We start from the raw sequence: 18,927 nt of genomic DNA, 5'->3' as shown, positions 1-18,927 counted from the left end.
TCAACAGCCAAACCATAAAAAGGTTTCTTGTCCTTTTTTGCCCAAGCAATCATATTGTAAATTGAAAGGACTCTGTGAATAGTTTCTCTGCCGTCTTCACCACCAAATTGAGCTAATGATAATCTTCCCTTTAACACTTCCTTCAATCTTTTGGTGATTAATTTAGTAGCTATTTTAAGTCCTGAGTCCATAAGGGCAATAGGTCTATAGTTAGCAGGGTTTGAGTGGTCCTTATTCTTTTTGTGAATTGGGAGAATGCTGACACTTTGCATAGATTCAGGAGTAAATCCAGTTGTAATGATATTTTCAATAATTTGAAAAATTTCCTCCTGTAATTCCTTACACATGTATTTGATAGTTTTTTGTCTTAAACCTAGTTCATTGGGTGCTGTGGATTTCAAATTCTGAATTATCCATTCTTTCTCTTCCGTGGTAATTCTATCGAGTATTTTGTCATTGCAATTATCAATTAATGAATGTTTGTACTTGAAAAACTTGGTAATGTCAATTTGATGATTTCTTCCTCTAAAGTTGAGGTTTTGTTGATATTTGTCCTTGATCACATTGGCAACTTCATTGGGGTCACTAATTTCAGTTCCGTCGATAGATAATTTGTATGGTGGTGATGACGTTTTGTAAATTTTATTTCTCAGATGTTTAGAGTTGATTGCATAGTTTTGTTCCCACCATTTCATCTTTCTGTTCAAAGCCTTATCATGGCTCCATTTGATATGGTTCTTGATTTTCTCTTTGACACTTGCAAGACATTTTGGAACCTGTTCTAAAGTTTTACCAATAGTGGTCAAAAGTTTGTCACAAGGATATCCGTGCTCATTTCTATCAAGTATTAACATGAGCTTCTTATATTGCTTATTATATTTGTAGATTTTAGGATCAAGTTTAGGTGGATTGACCTCCACAAATTTGTAGCCTAGTTTATCACAAATGAAAAGCCATTTGTCGTTATCAGATTCTAAATTCTTAACTTGAGATACACATTCTTTGCTAAAGGCCAGCACTTCTTTCTTATTTTTGGGATCTTGAAAGTTACGCTTCTTCCGAATTAACAAAGGTGTTCGTTGACATGAGAGGTCAAGTAGAATTTTAACCATTTTGTGATCTGATATGAAGTTGGCATTCAGTACTTCTCCAGATGCAATTGGAAAATCTGTGGATATGTAGTCTATTATAGACTTGGATTGTTTGTTAATAGTATAATGAAGGTGCCATGATAAATGAGGGAAAGGATAGTAATTAAGATTTCTCTTGTTAATAAGATCTAGTATGTTTTGATCAGTTCTTCTAGATTCGTTTGAGGAGTGATTCTCGGATAAAATCGCATTGTAATCACCTCCAATAATGATTTTGTAGTTAGGATATTTTTCAATTAGGTTGTCAAGAATATATGCGAATTCACATCTGTCAGCTGGTTGATTTGGAAAGTACGCAGAAATTACTAGAGTATTAATTGAATTGATTTTACATTTCACGCCAATAATTCGCGCGTTATTCTTAATGATCGGATCTAAGATGATTTCTTCAATATCTTTGAAAGTGCTTTTGTTGAGGCAAATAGATACACCACAGGAATCTCTTGGATTGTGATAATATGTAAATGAAGAATAATATATAGAGGGGAAAATCTGGACCAATGTAGACGCTTTTAACTTCCTGGAGCATGATTATATCAGGAGTGATTGAGTTGAGGTAGCCTCTTAGGGCTGATAATGGTTCTGCTCTGAGACCATTAATGTTGAGGGTTTGAATAGATAATTCTGGAGCTACTGAAGTGAATCAAGTAGTTTTAGCTTTTTGTGACACTCATCAATTTCCTCTTGATATATCTTCCTCTTGGTATTATCTTTTGTACAACCAGACAGAAATGTTAGAGTAGCAATTCTATTGGTAATCATTAATTCTTCATTATTTGCTCTGATAATATTAGCCATTTCCTTAAATGCCATAGCCAATTTCTGATTCTGTCTTGCCTCAAGTTCTGAAATTCTTTTATCCATAGAAGCTTCAATTCTCATGATTTCTTTTAGGTGATCTTGTTGCACTTTTTCAAGAGTAAAGGAAACGTCTTTCGCTGCAATTTTAGAAGATCTGCCTAAATTTTGTGAAATTTTGTGAACTGTATCAGGTTTCTTTTCCAGGAAATCTTCTAGCATTGGATAATTGAGAGCAAAATCCAATGTCCATTCATTCATGCAGCATGGTTTACTAATCTGATGGCATTAGATAGATTGTTGAGTCTAATCAAACATATTCTCTTCTCTTGCTTGATGATAAGTATGGATACAGGTTGGTCATTATTGTATTTTCTGGCAAGAGAGGATTCCGTTTGTATTCTAGCTCTAATCAAATCATTTCTTTCAGGCCATCTACCAATGATGTCAGAGTATTGCACATCCATTGCATAGTTGAATGGTATGTCGATTTTCATAGTGACTGTTTCCTCTGTTCTAGGAATAGTGATATCATATGTTTTTGCCTTACATAGATTATTTCTGGCTTTCATACTTTTGACAGTGATCACTGCTGCCATTTCTTTACCAATTCTAGCTGTAGCAATTTCAACAATGGGTTCACCAGTATCGCTTTCAATTGCATTCCTCCAATCTGCCTTGACTATAGTTTTCCATAGTTCTCCTATTGGAATATTATGGACACGTATAATTTTGTTGGTGTCGTTTTCACATGATGAAGTGATATTGACTTCTTTAAATTTTGTACGTAATGTTTCAACAGCCTGTTCTACTTGAGCGCAATCTTCAATAGTGACAATTATGGTATTATTGAGCTTAATAATCGGATTGATGGTGATATATTTGCCACTAAGGTTGACCTTAATTAATTCAATTACCTCATTCTCTTCAAATATTTTGCTATATCTAACAGCAATATATCTGGTAGGAGTGATTTCCTTCACTGCTATGTCATTGATGTTGAATTCTTCATTGTCTTGTTGGACATTACTACTTTACTTGTTCTCAGATAATAGTTTGTTAATATTCTTCATTCTTTCCTTCCATAACTCCCAAACATGTTTTCTGTCCTTATGGTTTTTAAAAGCCTTTCTTTCTGTGGTGATTTCGTATTTAATGTCATCAGAGAGTATTCTGAGAGTGGCTTTTACAACATGTTGGAAATTTAAGGTCATAGGGTTGTGTGGGCTAGCAATAACAGATACAATTTCTAAAATCTGATCAGTGTCAAGAAGAGTTCTGTTTGTATCTAGTTTAGCATTATTGTGTTTGAGAAAAGTTTTACCAACAATTTCATCAACTGACATGTCTTGTATGTTGAGGTTATTGGTCAGCTCATTATCCAACAATTCAATGTTGTCTTGGTTATTCATGCTCATACTATTAGTTTTAGCGGCCAATTTTTCATCAGCTATTGGATCAATAGTTGGGTACAATCTAGTGTCAACACTAGTAGAGCAATTGTGAGTAGGGTTGAGATTATTTGTCAAATTGGGCTCATTATCTACAGCAGAAGCAATGTAGTCGCTTAATGATTGAAGTGAGCTAGAGTGCTTGGGTCCATGATTGGATCCATGGTTGGGTCTTGTTTTACCGATCTTGCTGGGCATCCTAATTGAATTATTCTTCTTTTTTTTTAATTTGTATAAGGAATCTGGTCTTGTTGGTCTGATTAAATACCATTCAGTCAATAGCGCTTTGATCTTAATAACTGCCATCGTAATAGGGTCTTGATTACAGTTTGATCACAACGGTAACAATCTCAGTATTTATATATTGAAGAAGAGTGTATGTAATGAGGCGATGGATATGAAATGTACATGTTTTATTTATCAATGTTTATTTAACTTAGATTAATTAGCAATTAGAGTAATAAATTTTTTACATTGATTCATCGTCTTCAGGATTCAACAACTCGAATAACGAAATAGAAGTCCTCACTTTTCTTGGTACAACCATTGGTTTGTGGATACCAGAAAGTGAGAGAGGACGTGAACCAATGATGCTATTGGGCATTTCATTGACTTTTAAAGAGACAGGTGCAATCATTCGTGCTCGATCATACTTTTGAGGTGACGGTATGGTTGAAGTTATGGTTGTTGATGTATATTTGGATGAAACCAAGTGCTTGTCCATGCTAGCTGGAAGTGGACTCCTATGCATCGATTCTCGAAAACAAACATCCTTTGGATGAGCATAACGAGGTTTTCGATGAGGAGATCCATATGAAATTGTTGTAGATGTCAAATCCCTACACTGAATCAGAGGCTTCTCTAGTGTTGGTGAATCGACAGGACTTGGCTGTGTCAATTCTATAGGACTATTTGGTTTGAAAGTTGGTTTTGGAGGTTGTTGTTGAGGTGGAGATGGAATGACAATCTGAACGGGAGGAGGAACATGTCGCCGAGAAGAATGTATCTCAGTTTCAACATTGAAGTGAAGTGACAAATCCAAAGAACCATTGAATGGATTTGAAGTGGAGAATCTTTCAGTGTCTGTAAAGTAAGAGACCATGGTGAGAGGTTTTGGTCGTTTTCCCTTCTTTTGTTGTTGTTGTTGTTTGTTTGGCACAAAGGTCACGTAACTGAATTTCATTTTGTAATTTTTGTTTTAACAATGTTGTTGTTGATGTATGGAGTGATTTTGCTCAACTATTTGAAGTGTGGCGATCAACCCCAAAAGGGAGAAAGTGCAGGTCTTTTGTGACACAATACAACTCACAAATTGGATTCTTTTTACAAATGAAGGGCGATAATCGCTTCTGGGCATTTAAATGTACATGAATCATGCCAATATGTATGTCAGTTGGACCCAAAAGGAAGAAACAACAACAACAGTCATATGTCATTGTCACTATCTCATCAACAATAAAAAGAGGAGGTTTCCTTTTTCGAAGATACAATGTACTTTGAAAGATGATTTGATTTTCTCTGAATATACAAAAAGCTCGCGAGCAATTCAAGATGTGATGTTTCCGAAATTGGATAATGTTCTCGTTTCTATAGATCATGACAAACTTTCACTAACAGTCGTGTTTTGTGGTCTCTCTTTTTCGCGGGAATCAGCTCAAAACGAGAGATCAGAAACATCAGAAAGAATCAAACTCGAGATCTCAAAATGAAGAACGTGAACACCGACAGTATGGAATTGTCACGTGTTGAATATTCGGAGATGAATGATTTTCAAGAGTAAAAGTTTTCGACTCGTGAAAAGAAGTAACAACCAAATCCATTTCCTCAAGATCTAATAACTCTAGCTTCAATGATAGTGTTAGACTTGAGGGTCGTTCATCATTAAGTTCATGGATGATGATGATAGATGGTAGATGCAATCATGGATCTCACCGAAATGTGATTTATTTCATATAATGTGTGAAGTTATCCTAAAGCGCGTCCATTCCTTCTTTCATATGGATAATCAACACCCATTCGAATAAAAGAGCTTGGAATGTCAAGGATATCACTTTAATTGGACCCATTTCATGATTCACTCCTATCAAGAAAGGCGAATGGGACACAGTGAGTGTCATGGGAGTAGCAAGTCGATTGAAGTGGATTTACTTTTGAAAAACAAATTAACATAAAACAAGAACTCTAAAGAAAGATTTCACAGAAGGTTATAATGTGAAACATTTAGTTTATCATGTTCTTTAGATGTTATACTTTGCGAAAAAAACAAGTGTCAACAAGATTTCGAAATTAAAGACTTTCATTGTCTTCAGGATTCAACAACTCGAACAAGGAGATGGAAGTTCTCACTTTTCTTGGAACAGGAATCGCAACAGGCGTTTCATCACTCGATGAAGAACAATTACATGACATCATGTTGGAAAGTGTTTGTTCATGACGAGTTTGAAGAGTGAAATTTTGAAGAGTTTCTTCATCAACTTGTCGTTGTCCCTTATTAGTTTTTGAAACGACAGTCATCTTTTGGATGCCAGAAGGTGGCATTTCTGTTGGACAATGATCAACTTTGACAGCACTGACGGGTGCAATCATGAGTGATCGATCATACTTTTGAGGAGATGGAATGGTTGATGTTGTGGTTGTGGTTGTAAATGTGGATGGAGTCAAGCGTTGAGACATGCTTGGCAGTTGACTGATTTGCATGGTTTCTTTTACATACAAATCCTTTGGATGAGCAAAACGTGGTTTTCGATGAGGAGGTTGATATGAAATTGTTTTGGATGTCAAACCTTCACATGGAACCTTATTGACGAATTGTGATTTTGATGCTGCTGTTGAACGGACTGGAATTGGACGAGGAGGAATTGGTTGAGAATGTTCAGATGAATGACTTGGTTTGATTGTTGGTTTGGAAGGTTGTTGAGTTGGTTGTGGAGATAAAGGTGACTGTGGAAGAGATGGAATGACAATCTGAACGGGAGGAGGAACATGTCTTCGAGAAGAATGTAATTTCGTTTCAACATTGAAATGGAGAGATAAATCCAAAGAACCATTGAATGGATTTGAAGTGGAGAATCTTTCAGTGTCTGTAAAGTAAGAGACCATGGAGAGAGGTTTGGTTCGTTTTCCCTTCTTTTGTTGTTGTTTGTTTGGCACAAAGGTCACGTAACTGAATTTCATTTTGTAATTTTTTTGTTTTAACAATGTTGTTGTTGACGTATGGACAACCTCTTGCTTCACTATTTGAAATTTGGCGATAAACGCAGAAATGGAGAACGAGAAGGTCAATGCTCTAAACAAGAATGGAATTGAATAAGGCCATTGAGTGTTATCAAAATGACATAAGCTCGCATGGATGACAAAAAAGGCAATTAGCAAAAGGTTGTGGGCACTTTTTTCGATAAATGAGCGAAAAATGTGATCTGCTTGGCATTTAAATGCACATGAAACAATCGATTATGATTGAACGGGTGACACAAAAGGAAGAGACGACAATCATATTGTCAAATTTCATTGGATTGTCTCATACAGAAATTTGTTAGTAAAAAGTAGCAGCTTCCTTTTTCAGAGATACATTATCCGTTGAAGCGTGAATGAAAATCTCTGAAATTGTTTTCGTCATTGTTTCCAATTTTAATGATCAAGGTGAATCTTGTCGTCGTCGTCATCGTTGTGAGTGAGTGATTTGCGAGAGAGACCATGTGATGAATTGTAGTTGTTGGAAGGGAGGGATCTCTTCAACGAGGTCATGAAGAAACAGTTCATCCAACCACGATCGATTGGTTTGAATTCCCCAAAAGCAGAAGAGAATTAATGGTTGGGGAACGTTATCTCTGTTGAATATTTCATCCAATTTGGATAAATGAATGTCGACCTATGAAGATATTAAAAACGAGATCTTTAAGGACAACCATTCCCTCAAGTTGAGTTTCAGATCCAAACAATCTCCAACAATTCTTCCTGTTGATTCGTTCAGTAGAAGGGTGGAGATGGGTCAATAATGGAGAGAATCTAGCTCTGTCATTGCAGGTCCTTTGTTGTAAGAATTGTCGATGATTGTTTTTTGGCTGGAATTGTCCTTTTGTTTGTTCTATTGACTTGAATTCATCTTGTTTGGATGGTAGTTTGGTTTCTTTAATATATGAAAACTTGTATTGTCTGATGTATAGGTGTGGATTCATGAGCAGTGGGTTAATGAACAAGATTTATACAACCTATTCGACAAACAAATTGTCAATGACTAAATGAATGTAATAACAGAAAACATAAGACCACTGGTGAACCACTTCAAAGTTATATGATCCGAGAAGAGTTTATTCTTGTGATCATCTTGTCCTATTGTTGAACAATGTGCTTGGCAATTGCATTGGCATGATCAAAGCACATAATACAATGCAAGATTTAATGGTTTCTTCATCGTTGGTATGTTTCTAGGTGATGGTGTTGTATATAAGTGAAATCAGTGATAGGTTTGAAGCAATTCCAACTGACAGTCTATTATTCATCATGATAAATGGTTCAAGGATGGCCAACAACGTGCAAGTGTTGACAAAAAAGGAAAAAAAGAATACTCTGTGTGCTACGAAAACAGTAGAGTCGATTAAGGAAGGTATGTGCGAAATAGTGTGAGAATAATGTGAGATGTTCGTTGTGCAGAGAGTATCACGAGCCACTGGTGTTCGATTGTGGTGCTTGAGGGAGTTTTACCTCAACAGTGTTCGATTCACAAGGAGAATGCAATAAGATCAAAATGAATGTTGTTTATTTACATTAATTCCCAGCTTTCAAAATTAAAGACTTTCATCATCCTCAGGATTCAACAACTCAAATAAAGAAATGGACGTTCTCACTTTTCTTGGAACTGTTGTTGTCTCAGCATTCTCTAAAGAACCACTGCAAGAGTTTGGAGTTGTTGGTGCGTGTTCATCCTTCCTCGTGAGAGTCAAATGTTGAGACAACAAAGTGGCCGCGGACGTTTCTTCTTCATTTGGATTCATTTCTCTTTGTCCATTACTGTTTGAAACCAGAAATGTTTGTTGTAAACCAGAATGAGAGAGTACAGTTGGGATATGATTGACGTTTAAAGTGGCAGGTGCAATCATACGTGCTCGATCATACTTTTGTGGTGGTGGTGACATGACGGTCGTTGAAGAGATGGTGGTGGTTCTTACTCTGGATGGATTCGTCATCATGGTGTGTGAGGACCTTCCAGTGGTGGTTGAACGAGTGGATCGAGTCAAGTGTTGTTGTTGTTGTTTAGACTTGCTTGAGGAAACTGGACTCATTGTTTCTCGATAACACAAATCCTTTGAACGAGCATAACGAGGTTTTCGAAGAGGTCGACATAACACAGTTTGCAATTTACAATGACTACCATTGTGATCATTGTGATCAACGACTTGCTGATTGGTGTTTGGTTCACGAACAGGAATTGGACGAGGAGGAATTGGCTGAAGTTGTTCCGGACGAACAAGTGGTAGGGCATTTGTCTGAGGTACTAATGGCTGTGGTGGAGTTGACTGTGGTGGAGTTGGGATGACAATTTGCACGGGCGGAGGAACATGCCGACGTGAAGATGGTACTTGTGTTTCCACATTGAAATGGAGCGACAAATCCAAAGAACCATTGAATGGATTTGAAGTGGAGAATCTTTCAGTGTCTGTAAAGTAAGAGACCATGGAGAGAGGTTTGGATCGTTTTCCCTTCTTTTGTTGTTGTTGTTGTTGTTTGTTTGGCACAAAGGTCACGTAACTGAATTTCATTTTGTAATTTTTGTTTTAACAATGTTGTGGATGATATTGTGAGGAGAGACACTCACTAAATAATGTCTTTGTTGGGAAGGTTTTGCGATTAAGACAGAAATGGAGAAAGAGAAGATGTTTGATACAAACAAGAATGGCCATTGTGTGTCCCATAGTGACTTGTGCCAGGTCGACTAGACAAAAAAGGCAATTTGCAAATTGTTGTGGATTCTTTGTTACAAACGCGAGTCAAGGGCGACGGCTGTTGGCTTGGCTTTTTTAAACACACAACCGTCGTTTATGTAAGAGTCGGTGACTCAAAAGGAAGAAACGACAAGCACCAGTCAAATTTCAGTGTTATTATCTCATTGATATTTTAAAGAAGCAGTTTCCTTTTTCAAAGATACATTAACCGTTGAAGGGGGATTTAATAAATGCACCTTGTTATTGCCAGTTTTAATTTGTGAAATTTCGAGTGACTCATGTAGTGAGAGTGACCAGAAATGATGATTCGTGTCTGTGGTTGGTATGGTGAGCCTAGATTTACAACCATCCTTAATTCAGGCGTTTAGCAGCTCCTGAATAGAAATTGAGGTTCTAATTTTCTTAGCCTTTGCATCTTTTGAATGAGACATGCATACAGTACAGGGTTGTAAAAGATGGTAGTGAGGGCTCGGCATTTGTGATGACTTGTTCGTGTGAGGATTCGGATTACAATCAATGCCTTCACTGGTCTTCATCATTTCTTGTGGTTGACTATTGTTGTACAAATTGACACGGAATACAGAATCAAAAGTTGGTGGTGTGGAAAAACTCAAGTTTGAACACTTTGAAGAGGATGATTTCTTTCGAATTCCACTATTGAGAACAGAGCTTGCGTTTAGAGACTTCTCTTTCCTTTTGCTGCTCGATGAGAGATGCTTGGTATGAATCCGAATGTTTGGCAATGCATGCACGTTAAAATGTTTGGACATATCCGTAGAGCCATCGAAAGGATTGCAAGATCCGTGAGTTGCTTTTGGAGAATCAGAGGAGCAGAATGAAATCATGGTGAGATTGTTTGGGTTGGAGGTTCCAAAAGGCGTTGAAGATTGCTGTTGGCTATGCACAAAGGAAACAATCGTGATTTTCATTTGAGAATCCAAGTGAAACTGAGTAGATAACCTTCGAGTGTTTGTTTTTTTCAATGAATGCTTATGTGTGGTTGATTAGAAGAAAATATAATCACAAATTGTCCATAAGGAAGAGCATGTATAATTCCGAAATATTTGTGACAGCTGTTGGCTTAAAGGTCACTGCCATTTTTGCTCGTCATGATTACAGATTGGAATGTGTCCATGCCATTTTCTTCCTAGCTATCCCGGTCAGTAGGTAAAAGGTTTTTCTAAAAGGATGAAAATGGTCTGGACACATTCGATTTGATTTGATAAAAAAGTGGAGTCCGCCCATTACTGCATTCAATTTTTATGTGTGGAAAGAGCAGCGCGTGATGACCACACAATTCGATTTCTTGATCGTAATTATTCAGACAAGACTGCATGCATCAAGGCAAATTATTCTCTTTGGTAATGGAACAAGAATGAACCTGAGCATCTCCCCTGCAGTTTCAGAACTCTCAACTTCCAAACATGACTTTCCTCACATCACCTCACATCAACATTCAGTTTCTCTCTCCCTGCTCAATCCATTAATAAAAAAGCAAAGTGAAGGCCCAAGCAAATTAATAGTTGCTGTATTTTTTCAAAGCCTTTTTCATAACCGAAAAACCGTAAATATTAAAAAGAAATAGCGCTCACACGTAGTAGTTCTCTCATACTTGTCATCATCGTCGAATATTAATTCAATCAATTGAAATGGCAACCACAGCCCACATGGGAGCTCCACAAGGTGGATCATCATCGGGGAATACGCTTTCTTCGCTCTCCTCAATGAATCATGTCAAGTCGAGAAAAAAGGGAATGGAATTTACGGATGTCAAAGGTGGGTAAAAGGAGTCATTTGAACGAAATGATGATGATGATGACCATCATGATGATGCGTTTTTTCAATACCAAACGTTGTCTTTCAATGAATCATTCTTTGGAAAATAATAATACGTTCATAATTTCAAATACTCTGTGTTTCGGAAATTACAACATGTAGTGTGTCGGGGCTACCAAAACAAACTGGGAACCATTGATGCAAATACAGCAAACGTTGGAGGAAGTATAATGATTAATCAGATTAAGAAAAATCACACAGTAAATATGATGTCCATGAAAAAGAGGGTTGACAATGATTTACCGTGGTCATACAAATATTCAAAGAATTTCAATATTGCACGGGTGAGCCCTCCAAAGAAGATCAAATCATTGGCTCCTCTGAAAGAAGTTCGACATGCGTCAGGTTCTTCTCCAAGCAAACAACCACATTCAGCACGAGAATATACATCAAAAGGAAGCAAACTAGATTTAAAGTAAGTTTGTGCAATTCCTTAATGTCATGTCACAACAAGGACATCCAATGGTTGGAACTCTTGATGAAATAACACTTGGCCATGATGAAAACATCCATGGATGCATTATCATGTCACAGTAAGGACCACAAAATTGATCCTGCTCAAGATATTGAGGATCCTGAAGATCAAGAAATATATGAAAAGTTTTTGGATATGCTGAGGAGAAGAAAAACCATTGAGGAAGCCCGAAGAATTGCTTCCACTGTATTTTTAGAGGCAGAGGAACAAATGCTGCTTAATGCCTACAGTGGGGTTCCACAATATGTTGAAGGTTTCATTTCCTCGAATTCTTGTGGTACAGATACTCCTTCTAAGGACGATGAGGAAGAGGTTGATGAAAATTTTGGAGAAATTGAGGAAGAAGCACCTTTCACTTCTGAATCTCATGAAGACACTAAGAATGAAGGTAAAAATCAATACTCTCGCGCTCCACACGAAGAGGGCCTTTCACTACAGAAAGTGGAGTAAATGCTGTGTACGTGTATGCACACGACATTACGCGTTCAACATGATGTCACTATGTGTAGTCATCATTCCTTCCAGTAAATAATATTCACAGTACATATTTGAATTGGACCCATGATAATTCCGAAGAGACACCATTAAGATCCAAACTTCGAACTATTGAGGTATATCTCCGAAAACTAAAAAAAATATTGAGGCACTAGAAAGACCATCACGCATTGTCTTTCGTAAACCATCATCAACAACATCAAGAATCATCATTGTTGAAAGAAACTTTTTCTTCAACCATTCTCATTCTCTTCATCATTATCGAACAACAGGTATTGTTGAAAATCAATCATATAACATGATCATCCAGCATGATGACCATCAAATCCGCCTCCACAACAACAACTCCGAGCAACCATAATAACAACACCAACAACAACAACAACAACTCGAATAAACGTAACTACGGGCAGGCAATATTTAGGAGCTCAGGCAGTAGTCAAGATTTGCACAAAGACTCTCAACAACGATGCAGTGTGTCACTTCCTGCAATTACTTCATCCAAACGCCTTAGTACAAGCACAGCTGCAGCTTCCTCGGCGCGAAACAAGCGTACAAGCAATGGAAATACCACCTCATCCTCCTCCTCCATGAATAATACCACCAATGCAAACAATACATGCTCTTACAGTGTTGTGTATCGTAATGGAAGTTCTCGTAGTAATCAATCCTCACGAGCAACAAGCCGAGCGAGTCGAGATGATTCAACTCCCTCGAGTGGAAGGAATAGTGAGGACTTCAACTCTACAGAAAGCATGAATCTCGTTCTAGATCAAGAAGCAACAGTACTTGATGAAGACACACTCCAATTCATTTCTCTCATGAAAAAGGATTTGGCGGTTCTTCATAAAAAACTGTATGAATATAAGGCAGACGAGAGAGGTCAACGTTTGAGCTTGGATGATTTTTCCAATGTATCACAATGTATTTTCCATCATGACTCGTTCAAAACAAGATATTATCTGTTGGAAATGCTTGTTGAGAAAATTGTCGAATTGCAACATCATCTTCTTCAGAAAACTGATCGGGTAAGTTGATATGAATGATATGATTTGGTTCAGACTTCGCCTTGACTAACATTTTGTCAAGTTAATTCCCGTTTCGAAACGATTCAAAGTTAATAATGTTTGCGTTTCTTCAAAGTTGCAAAAATTCATCGAAGTGACTGATAGAATTATGGATGTTGTTGAACAATCTAGAAATTCCAAGGTTCAAACTTTTCAAAAAGAAACTCAAACGAGTGATGTCACTCACAAAAAATCAAATTCAGATTCGCTCCTGACAGGATCAACGTTCGTTGAATGGAATGATACCTCCAATGAAAAGGAATTGTTGGAAAAACAAAAGATTGAATTGGAAGAAGAAAAATCGAGCTTGAGTACAAGCGTTTCCAATCTCACAGAAAAATTATATCAAACAGCCTTGGAAAAAACTGCTCTTGAGGAAAAGCTAAAAGCATCAACCTTGAAATACGAGTCTACAATTTCGAATCTCAATTCACAAATTGAGAATCTTAAACAAAGTATTGCATACATGTCAACTGAAAAATCATCACTCACAGAGAAATTAAATGCTCAACAAGGTGCATTGCATGAGACAGTGAATGACTTGAATCTTCAATTAAGGCAAGGAATGGAACGCATTCAGCAATTGGAGGAGCACATTGGTAGAAAGGAGAAGGAAATAGAGCAACTGAGAAAAGAAAACGAACTCACAAGGAAGGAGGATGACCTACAGGAGAAGTATTCCAATCTTCTCAAATATAACACACAACTCGAAAAGGATTACAAAGACATGCTGGAAGAATGTAATCATGTGAAGGAGTCATCTTCCAAAAATGAGTCTCTCTATGCAAATGCAATGGAGGCTCTTCGTGAAATGCAAGAATCACACAAGCGCCTCACGCAAGAATTCACATTGAAAAATGATACCAAAAAACTCCAATACAAGCTGGAGATGGCAGAAAAAATCGCCATGCAAAAGGAATTTCAGTATGAAGAGTTGGTCAAGGAGTATCAAATTCTTTCCATAGAGCTCGGTATCAACCAAAAGCAAAATGAAAACCTTAAAGAACAGCTCAAAGTCATGCAAAGAGAGAATCAACGTCTCATTAAACAAGAGCAAGTAGAAAGTGATTCTCAGCAGGAAATTGTCTTGATCAGAAAGGATTATGAGGAGAAACTCAAATCCATGAATGAAAAAATCAAGGAGCTACAATTTAACCATATGATGCAGTTGCAATCTCTCAATGATACATTCATACAGGAGAGAAAAATGATGCAAAGGAAGGCAGACAAATTTAAACAGAGATGTGATTTGTTAGAAGCCAGGCTTAATGAGCTGGAGCAGCAAAAATAGTCAGCCGTGAAGCTGCGCGAGACTTTAAAACATGTTTGAAAGTCTTTCTTTCCATGTCAAATCACTTGAAAGAAAAAGTAATAGATCTCGCCTCATGTTCCTCATTGAATGTAAGGTTGGAACTAGTCTCACCATCATGTTCACTAGATGTTGCAACATTTTCGAAAAGAATGATCAACAAGTGACACTTGGAAGAGTCCAATAAGACCTCTCGTATGTAGGAGTGATGAGGTTGTTTCATCAAGTCGTTATCCTCAAGCAAACGATTTCCCCACTCAATAAGTGAAATTCCATTTGTGAAAACATGAAGCAAATCTAATCTATCAAATCTATCCAATCGATATAGATCAATATGGTGTATTGTTCTATATTTGTCAAAATATAGAGTGGATTAGTTTTTCATAAATAAATGATTGAATGGGTATAGAGAAAAGTGTATATCATTTAGAATTATTGGACGAAAGATGATTATAATTACAATTAAGATGTTGAAAGTATTGAATAAAAACAACAACACTCGTGTGAAATTATTTTCTCAATATATATATAATATACCTACTCAAAATTTCCACTGAGCTTATTTTCATAAAGATTATCCAACAAAAAAGTTGGAGAGGGTACATTTAAATTCATATCCTTTTCCAACACTCGAATGACATGCCTTGCAAAAACACTCTTTCCACTTCCCATATCTCCTGTCAACAAAACGACATCAGTGTTTTGTAGTAATTTTGAAAATTTTTCTGCCAATGTTCGGGTTCCTTCAATATTTTGCACAGGAAATGATTTTTCGAACCATTGTGATGATTGATTTGATAGTTCCATTGAAGAATCTGTGGTGCAAGAGTTCTCTCTAAAATTTAGACATGCGGTGCCATAATTTCTACACAACGAAATATTCACATCCGAATTTAAATTTCCGACACGAAATCTTCTTGTCGTCAGAGCTAAATGAGAGGATGATATATTCTTCACCATTTGGTGTCGATTTTTACCCATGATTCGTTCAATGATTAAAGACACAGAACGGTCATTCCGAGAGCAACTGCTTCGAAAGAACAATATTCCTTGCTTGAGCATTTTCATCATTTTTTTGAATTGTGAAATTTGCAATTTGAGAAATCTCCATAACTGCAGTCATTACTAATACAAGTCGAAAAAGAGACTCTAATTGTCCTTTCGTTGTTGTTGTTGTCATGAAATTTAATTTGTTAGTTGATCATGCAAGGAATTCTGCATGCAGAAATTTCTCCAAGTACAAAAGTTATGTGTGGGTGTGAATGGGGTTTGTTCTCATCGCGTTCACTACTTTTAAATGCTCGCGCTCTTAAACACAACATATTTGTACACGGGTGATGCAATAATGATTAGGGAAGAGTCAAACATGAAGAGGTTAAGGAGTGTGTGATCCTTCTTCTTCAAATTCACTCTTTGTCTCGAACATTATTGACTTGCACCTCCACAACAAGTGATTCGTTTGGAGGACCTCACCGAAGGAGGTCTTGTGAGTGTTTTTCCACTTCGTCGCACCACCAATCCACCACCATTGGACGAAGAAGGATGATCCTCCTCTTCCGTGTCTTCCTCTCCCACTCGTGTATCCTCTCGGAGGGGCATCTTCCGAGCCAATGTTTCAAACACTTCCCTCACATTGATATTCTCTTTGGCCGATGTTTCCATAAAGATCAGTCCATTATCTTCGGCATAGGCTTGAGCAAAGGAATGATCCACTTGTCGTTTCTCATCTTGTAGGTCGAGTTTATTACCTGCAAGGGCAATGACCATATTTGTTTGACTTTGTCGTTGTAATTCCTTAACCCAGTATTTGGCTCTGTGGAAAGACTCCATGTTCGTAATGTCGTAGACAACGATGGCACATTCAGAACCTCTATAGTACATGGGAGCGAGAGATTTGTATCGTTCTTGTCCGGCTCTGTGTGAAAGTTGGATTTTTTGAATATTTTGTCACCATGATCATTATTTGAAATTTCATTGTAATCAAATGTCAAATTAAAGTAAAATGGAATTAATGATGACATTTGTGTAGAAAGCAATTCATAAATAATGATGATCATGTTCAATATTGATGAACATGTTGTGAAATGATCATTCAATGGGTTGTTATCAACAATAATAATAAAAATGATTACATACGTATCCCAAACTTCAAATTTAATCACTCGATCTCCAACTGTTATGAATTGTGTCGAAAAGGCTGCTCCAATGGTACTTTCTTGATATTGAAAAAAGCAATTCTTGTCAAGCCGAATCACAAGACTTGTTTTGCCTTTTTTCAATCATGATTGTTCATTCATGAATGGGTTATTTCAGATGGAACATGGTCAACCGGAACGTGATGTTTGATTCCAATATCATATCATTGGATCATAGGATGATTTTAAAGTCATGGACATCATTCCGAGAACATCATGTGTGATGATCACACACTTACCTACCGAGCTTTCTCCGAGTACTACGAGTTTAAACTTGTCCGCTTTTCTGAGAGTCTCATCGTCAAACATTGCGTTGTTGCTTTTCGAGAGTTGTGACGATGACGAGGATGGTGAGGGCATAAATTGTTTTTTTTAAAATTTGATCAATCTTTTGATGACAGCGTGGTCGAGGTATTAAAATTAGATTGCAACCGTTTCTTCTTGCCCAAGCAAGAGGCGTTGGCCAATAACAATAAGGAAAGAACTTGAGGAAGTCCAATGTACACTGAGTCTCTGTCACTATGGTTTAGGATTCTAACGTAGGGTTGCAACCTGTGCACCCCCTCTCATCCATCTTGTGAGAATGACCCTTAAAAAGCATCGTAGTTCAAGAAGGAGTCTCACGCGCGGGCTCAGTGATCACGAGTGGTGGCTTGAAAAAATGTCTCACACACAATCCTCTTCTTGCATTGAATTCTCACAGCCGTTTAATCCAATGATCATCTTTTCGGAATGGTATTCCCAAGCACAGACCACTCATCAACAAATGATTCAGTTCTTACAGCAAAGCTGTTCAATCGCAAGATCCAACACCACACACAGCAATGGAATTCCTTCAATCTTTCAACTTCCTCCCGATCCTGCAACCATGACAGTGGCCACTGTGGATCCACAAACCATGCAACCCTCCACTCGGAATGTCTTTTTAAAATCCTTCCATGTGGAGAGAGGAGAGTTTATATTTTGCACCAATTTTCAATCTCGGAAAGCAACAGAAATGTTGAACAATGATGGCAAAATCGCTCTCAATTTCTATTGGAATTATGTGTCAAATGAACAATCGAAATCAATCGACAACAACAAGAGCTCCTCACATATTGTGGATGAAAAACTCGATTCGATAGAAGAGTCCGATGATGCAGTTAAAATTTCATCATCTTTTTCATCATTATCGGCACAGGATCATGTTTCTATTGCTCTCAATGGAAGATCAAGACAAGTAAGAATCGAAGGAATTGGTTCCATATGTTCCGAAGAAGAATCGGATGAATTTTTCAATTCGAGGCCTTTAGAGTCGAGAATTGCTTCGAGTGTAAGCAAGCAGTCACGAGTGATTGAAAGAGGAAGGAAACAACTCTTGGAAGAATTTGAAAAAGCTCAACAAGAGGGCGAACAATATGCGAAAAGACCTTCTCATTGGGGTGGAATAAGGTATGTGTTTGTTAAGGTTTGATTTATGAATAGCGAAAATTGTCAACATTGTGTTATTGTTGGAAATTTGCCTTCGGTGTGCTTGTTTTGTTGACGATGAATCAAATTCGAATGCAATTATTTGTGTGTGTTCCAAATCATTTCCAATATATATTGATCAACCTCTTTGTTGTTTCTAACTGCACGTCTGGATGAATATGATTTCCTTTTATCAAATACAGAGTGAGAGCACACTCGATTGAATTTTGGGAGAGTGGGAATCATCGTTTGGCACACCGAGTGAAATATTATCGAAAAGGAACAACCCTTCAACAACAACACACAGAACTGTCTTCAGAGCATGGTCGTGTAACCTCAGAAGCAAGTATTGTTGCCGCCGTACACGAATCATCACTTGTGTTACAAGACGAACATGAATGGATCTTGGAGCCTCAAATATTGTATCCTTGAGGGAGCCAACATGAAGCAGCAAGTGTTGTTACATTTTCATGAAAATTGAGTTGGAAACATACGCACAAATATGTAACGTGTTTATTTATGCATCACCCGCTCATGAATCGATAATCCTTGATTTTCTCGGGTCTTAATCGAAAGAGTGTTTCTCGAACATGAGGTGCAGTTTCGCGTGTCACCTCCATTAAAATCCCTCTCGAAATGACCTCCTCTGTAGCACACTCACGACATGACCCGATTTTGTATGGTGACATTATCAATGGCATTCTGTGCTCACACAAAGAAAGAAAGCAATTAAACCCTCATCATGATGATGGTCATGACACT

General features: G+C 37.4%; 10 protein-coding genes across 10 annotated transcripts in view; 3 read left to right on the top strand and 7 right to left on the bottom strand.

The window, feature by feature from the left end:
• The window catches only part of FDP41_004365 (uncharacterized protein), a gene marked incomplete at both ends in the record, with an annotated part of 6,012 nt that extends 2,414 nt beyond the window's left edge, over positions 1–3,598 (bottom strand). The window contains 4 exons of the mRNA XM_044707771.1: positions 14–1,671; positions 1,786–2,228; positions 2,303–2,981; positions 3,039–3,598. Coding sequence (XP_044561179.1) covers positions 14–1,671; positions 1,786–2,228; positions 2,303–2,981; positions 3,039–3,598 — 3,340 coding nt within the window. The remainder of the gene's footprint in view (positions 1–13; positions 1,672–1,785; positions 2,229–2,302; positions 2,982–3,038) is intronic.
• Positions 3,599–3,869: 271 nt separating this feature from the next.
• Positions 3,870–4,583, bottom strand: FDP41_004364 (uncharacterized protein; the record flags this gene model as incomplete). Its single annotated transcript, XM_044707770.1, has 1 exon — positions 3,870–4,583. One exon carries the CDS (start codon positions 4,581–4,583, stop codon positions 3,870–3,872), a length of 714 nt encoding a protein of 237 aa, XP_044561178.1.
• A 1,103-nt stretch (positions 4,584–5,686) lies between these two features.
• On the bottom strand, positions 5,687–6,574 carry FDP41_004363 (uncharacterized protein; the record flags this gene model as incomplete). The annotated part of the gene is made up of 1 exon (XM_044707769.1): positions 5,687–6,574. The coding sequence occupies one exon, from the start codon at positions 6,572–6,574 to the stop codon at positions 5,687–5,689; it is 888 nt and encodes a 295-aa protein (XP_044561177.1).
• Positions 6,575–8,184: 1,610 nt separating this feature from the next.
• On the bottom strand, positions 8,185–9,156 carry FDP41_004362 (uncharacterized protein; the record flags this gene model as incomplete). The annotated part of the gene is made up of 1 exon (XM_044707768.1): positions 8,185–9,156. The coding sequence occupies one exon, from the start codon at positions 9,154–9,156 to the stop codon at positions 8,185–8,187; it is 972 nt and encodes a 323-aa protein (XP_044561176.1).
• Positions 9,157–9,695: 539 nt separating this feature from the next.
• On the bottom strand, positions 9,696–10,268 carry FDP41_004361 (uncharacterized protein; the record flags this gene model as incomplete). Its single annotated transcript, XM_044707767.1, has 1 exon — positions 9,696–10,268. One exon carries the CDS (start codon positions 10,266–10,268, stop codon positions 9,696–9,698), a length of 573 nt encoding a protein of 190 aa, XP_044561175.1.
• Positions 10,269–10,988: 720 nt separating this feature from the next.
• On the top strand, positions 10,989–12,100 carry FDP41_004360 (uncharacterized protein; the record flags this gene model as incomplete). The annotated part of the gene is made up of 3 exons (XM_044707766.1): positions 10,989–11,115; positions 11,278–11,590; positions 11,710–12,100. The coding sequence occupies 3 exons, from the start codon at positions 10,989–10,991 to the stop codon at positions 12,098–12,100; spliced, it is 831 nt and encodes a 276-aa protein (XP_044561174.1).
• A 359-nt stretch (positions 12,101–12,459) lies between these two features.
• Positions 12,460–14,503, top strand: FDP41_004359 (uncharacterized protein; the record flags this gene model as incomplete). Its single annotated transcript, XM_044707764.1, has 2 exons — positions 12,460–13,173; positions 13,235–14,503. The coding sequence occupies 2 exons, from the start codon at positions 12,460–12,462 to the stop codon at positions 14,501–14,503; spliced, it is 1,983 nt and encodes a 660-aa protein (XP_044561173.1).
• Positions 14,504–14,564: 61 nt separating this feature from the next.
• Positions 14,565–15,592, bottom strand: FDP41_004358 (uncharacterized protein; the record flags this gene model as incomplete). The annotated part of the gene is made up of 2 exons (XM_044707763.1): positions 14,565–14,868; positions 15,063–15,592. 2 exons carry the CDS (start codon positions 15,590–15,592, stop codon positions 14,565–14,567), a joined length of 834 nt encoding a protein of 277 aa, XP_044561172.1.
• A 354-nt stretch (positions 15,593–15,946) lies between these two features.
• FDP41_004357 (uncharacterized protein) lies at positions 15,947–17,076 on the bottom strand (the record flags this gene model as incomplete). The annotated part of the gene is made up of 3 exons (XM_044707762.1): positions 15,947–16,436; positions 16,658–16,790; positions 16,956–17,076. 3 exons carry the CDS (start codon positions 17,074–17,076, stop codon positions 15,947–15,949), a joined length of 744 nt encoding a protein of 247 aa, XP_044561171.1.
• Positions 17,077–17,377: 301 nt separating this feature from the next.
• On the top strand, positions 17,378–18,597 carry FDP41_004356 (uncharacterized protein; the record flags this gene model as incomplete). Its single annotated transcript, XM_044707761.1, has 2 exons — positions 17,378–18,147; positions 18,369–18,597. The coding sequence occupies 2 exons, from the start codon at positions 17,378–17,380 to the stop codon at positions 18,595–18,597; spliced, it is 999 nt and encodes a 332-aa protein (XP_044561170.1).
• Positions 18,598–18,927: the final 330 nt, after the last annotated feature.

The sequence above is a fragment of the Naegleria fowleri genome (genome assembly GCF_008403515.1).
Source record: "Naegleria fowleri strain ATCC 30894 chromosome Unknown tig37, whole genome shotgun sequence".
NCBI lineage: Eukaryota > Heterolobosea > Eutetramitea > Acrasida > Naegleriidae > Naegleria > Naegleria fowleri.
Note: the sequence above shows the minus strand (reverse complement) of the source record. Positions and strands in the feature narration are given on the sequence as shown.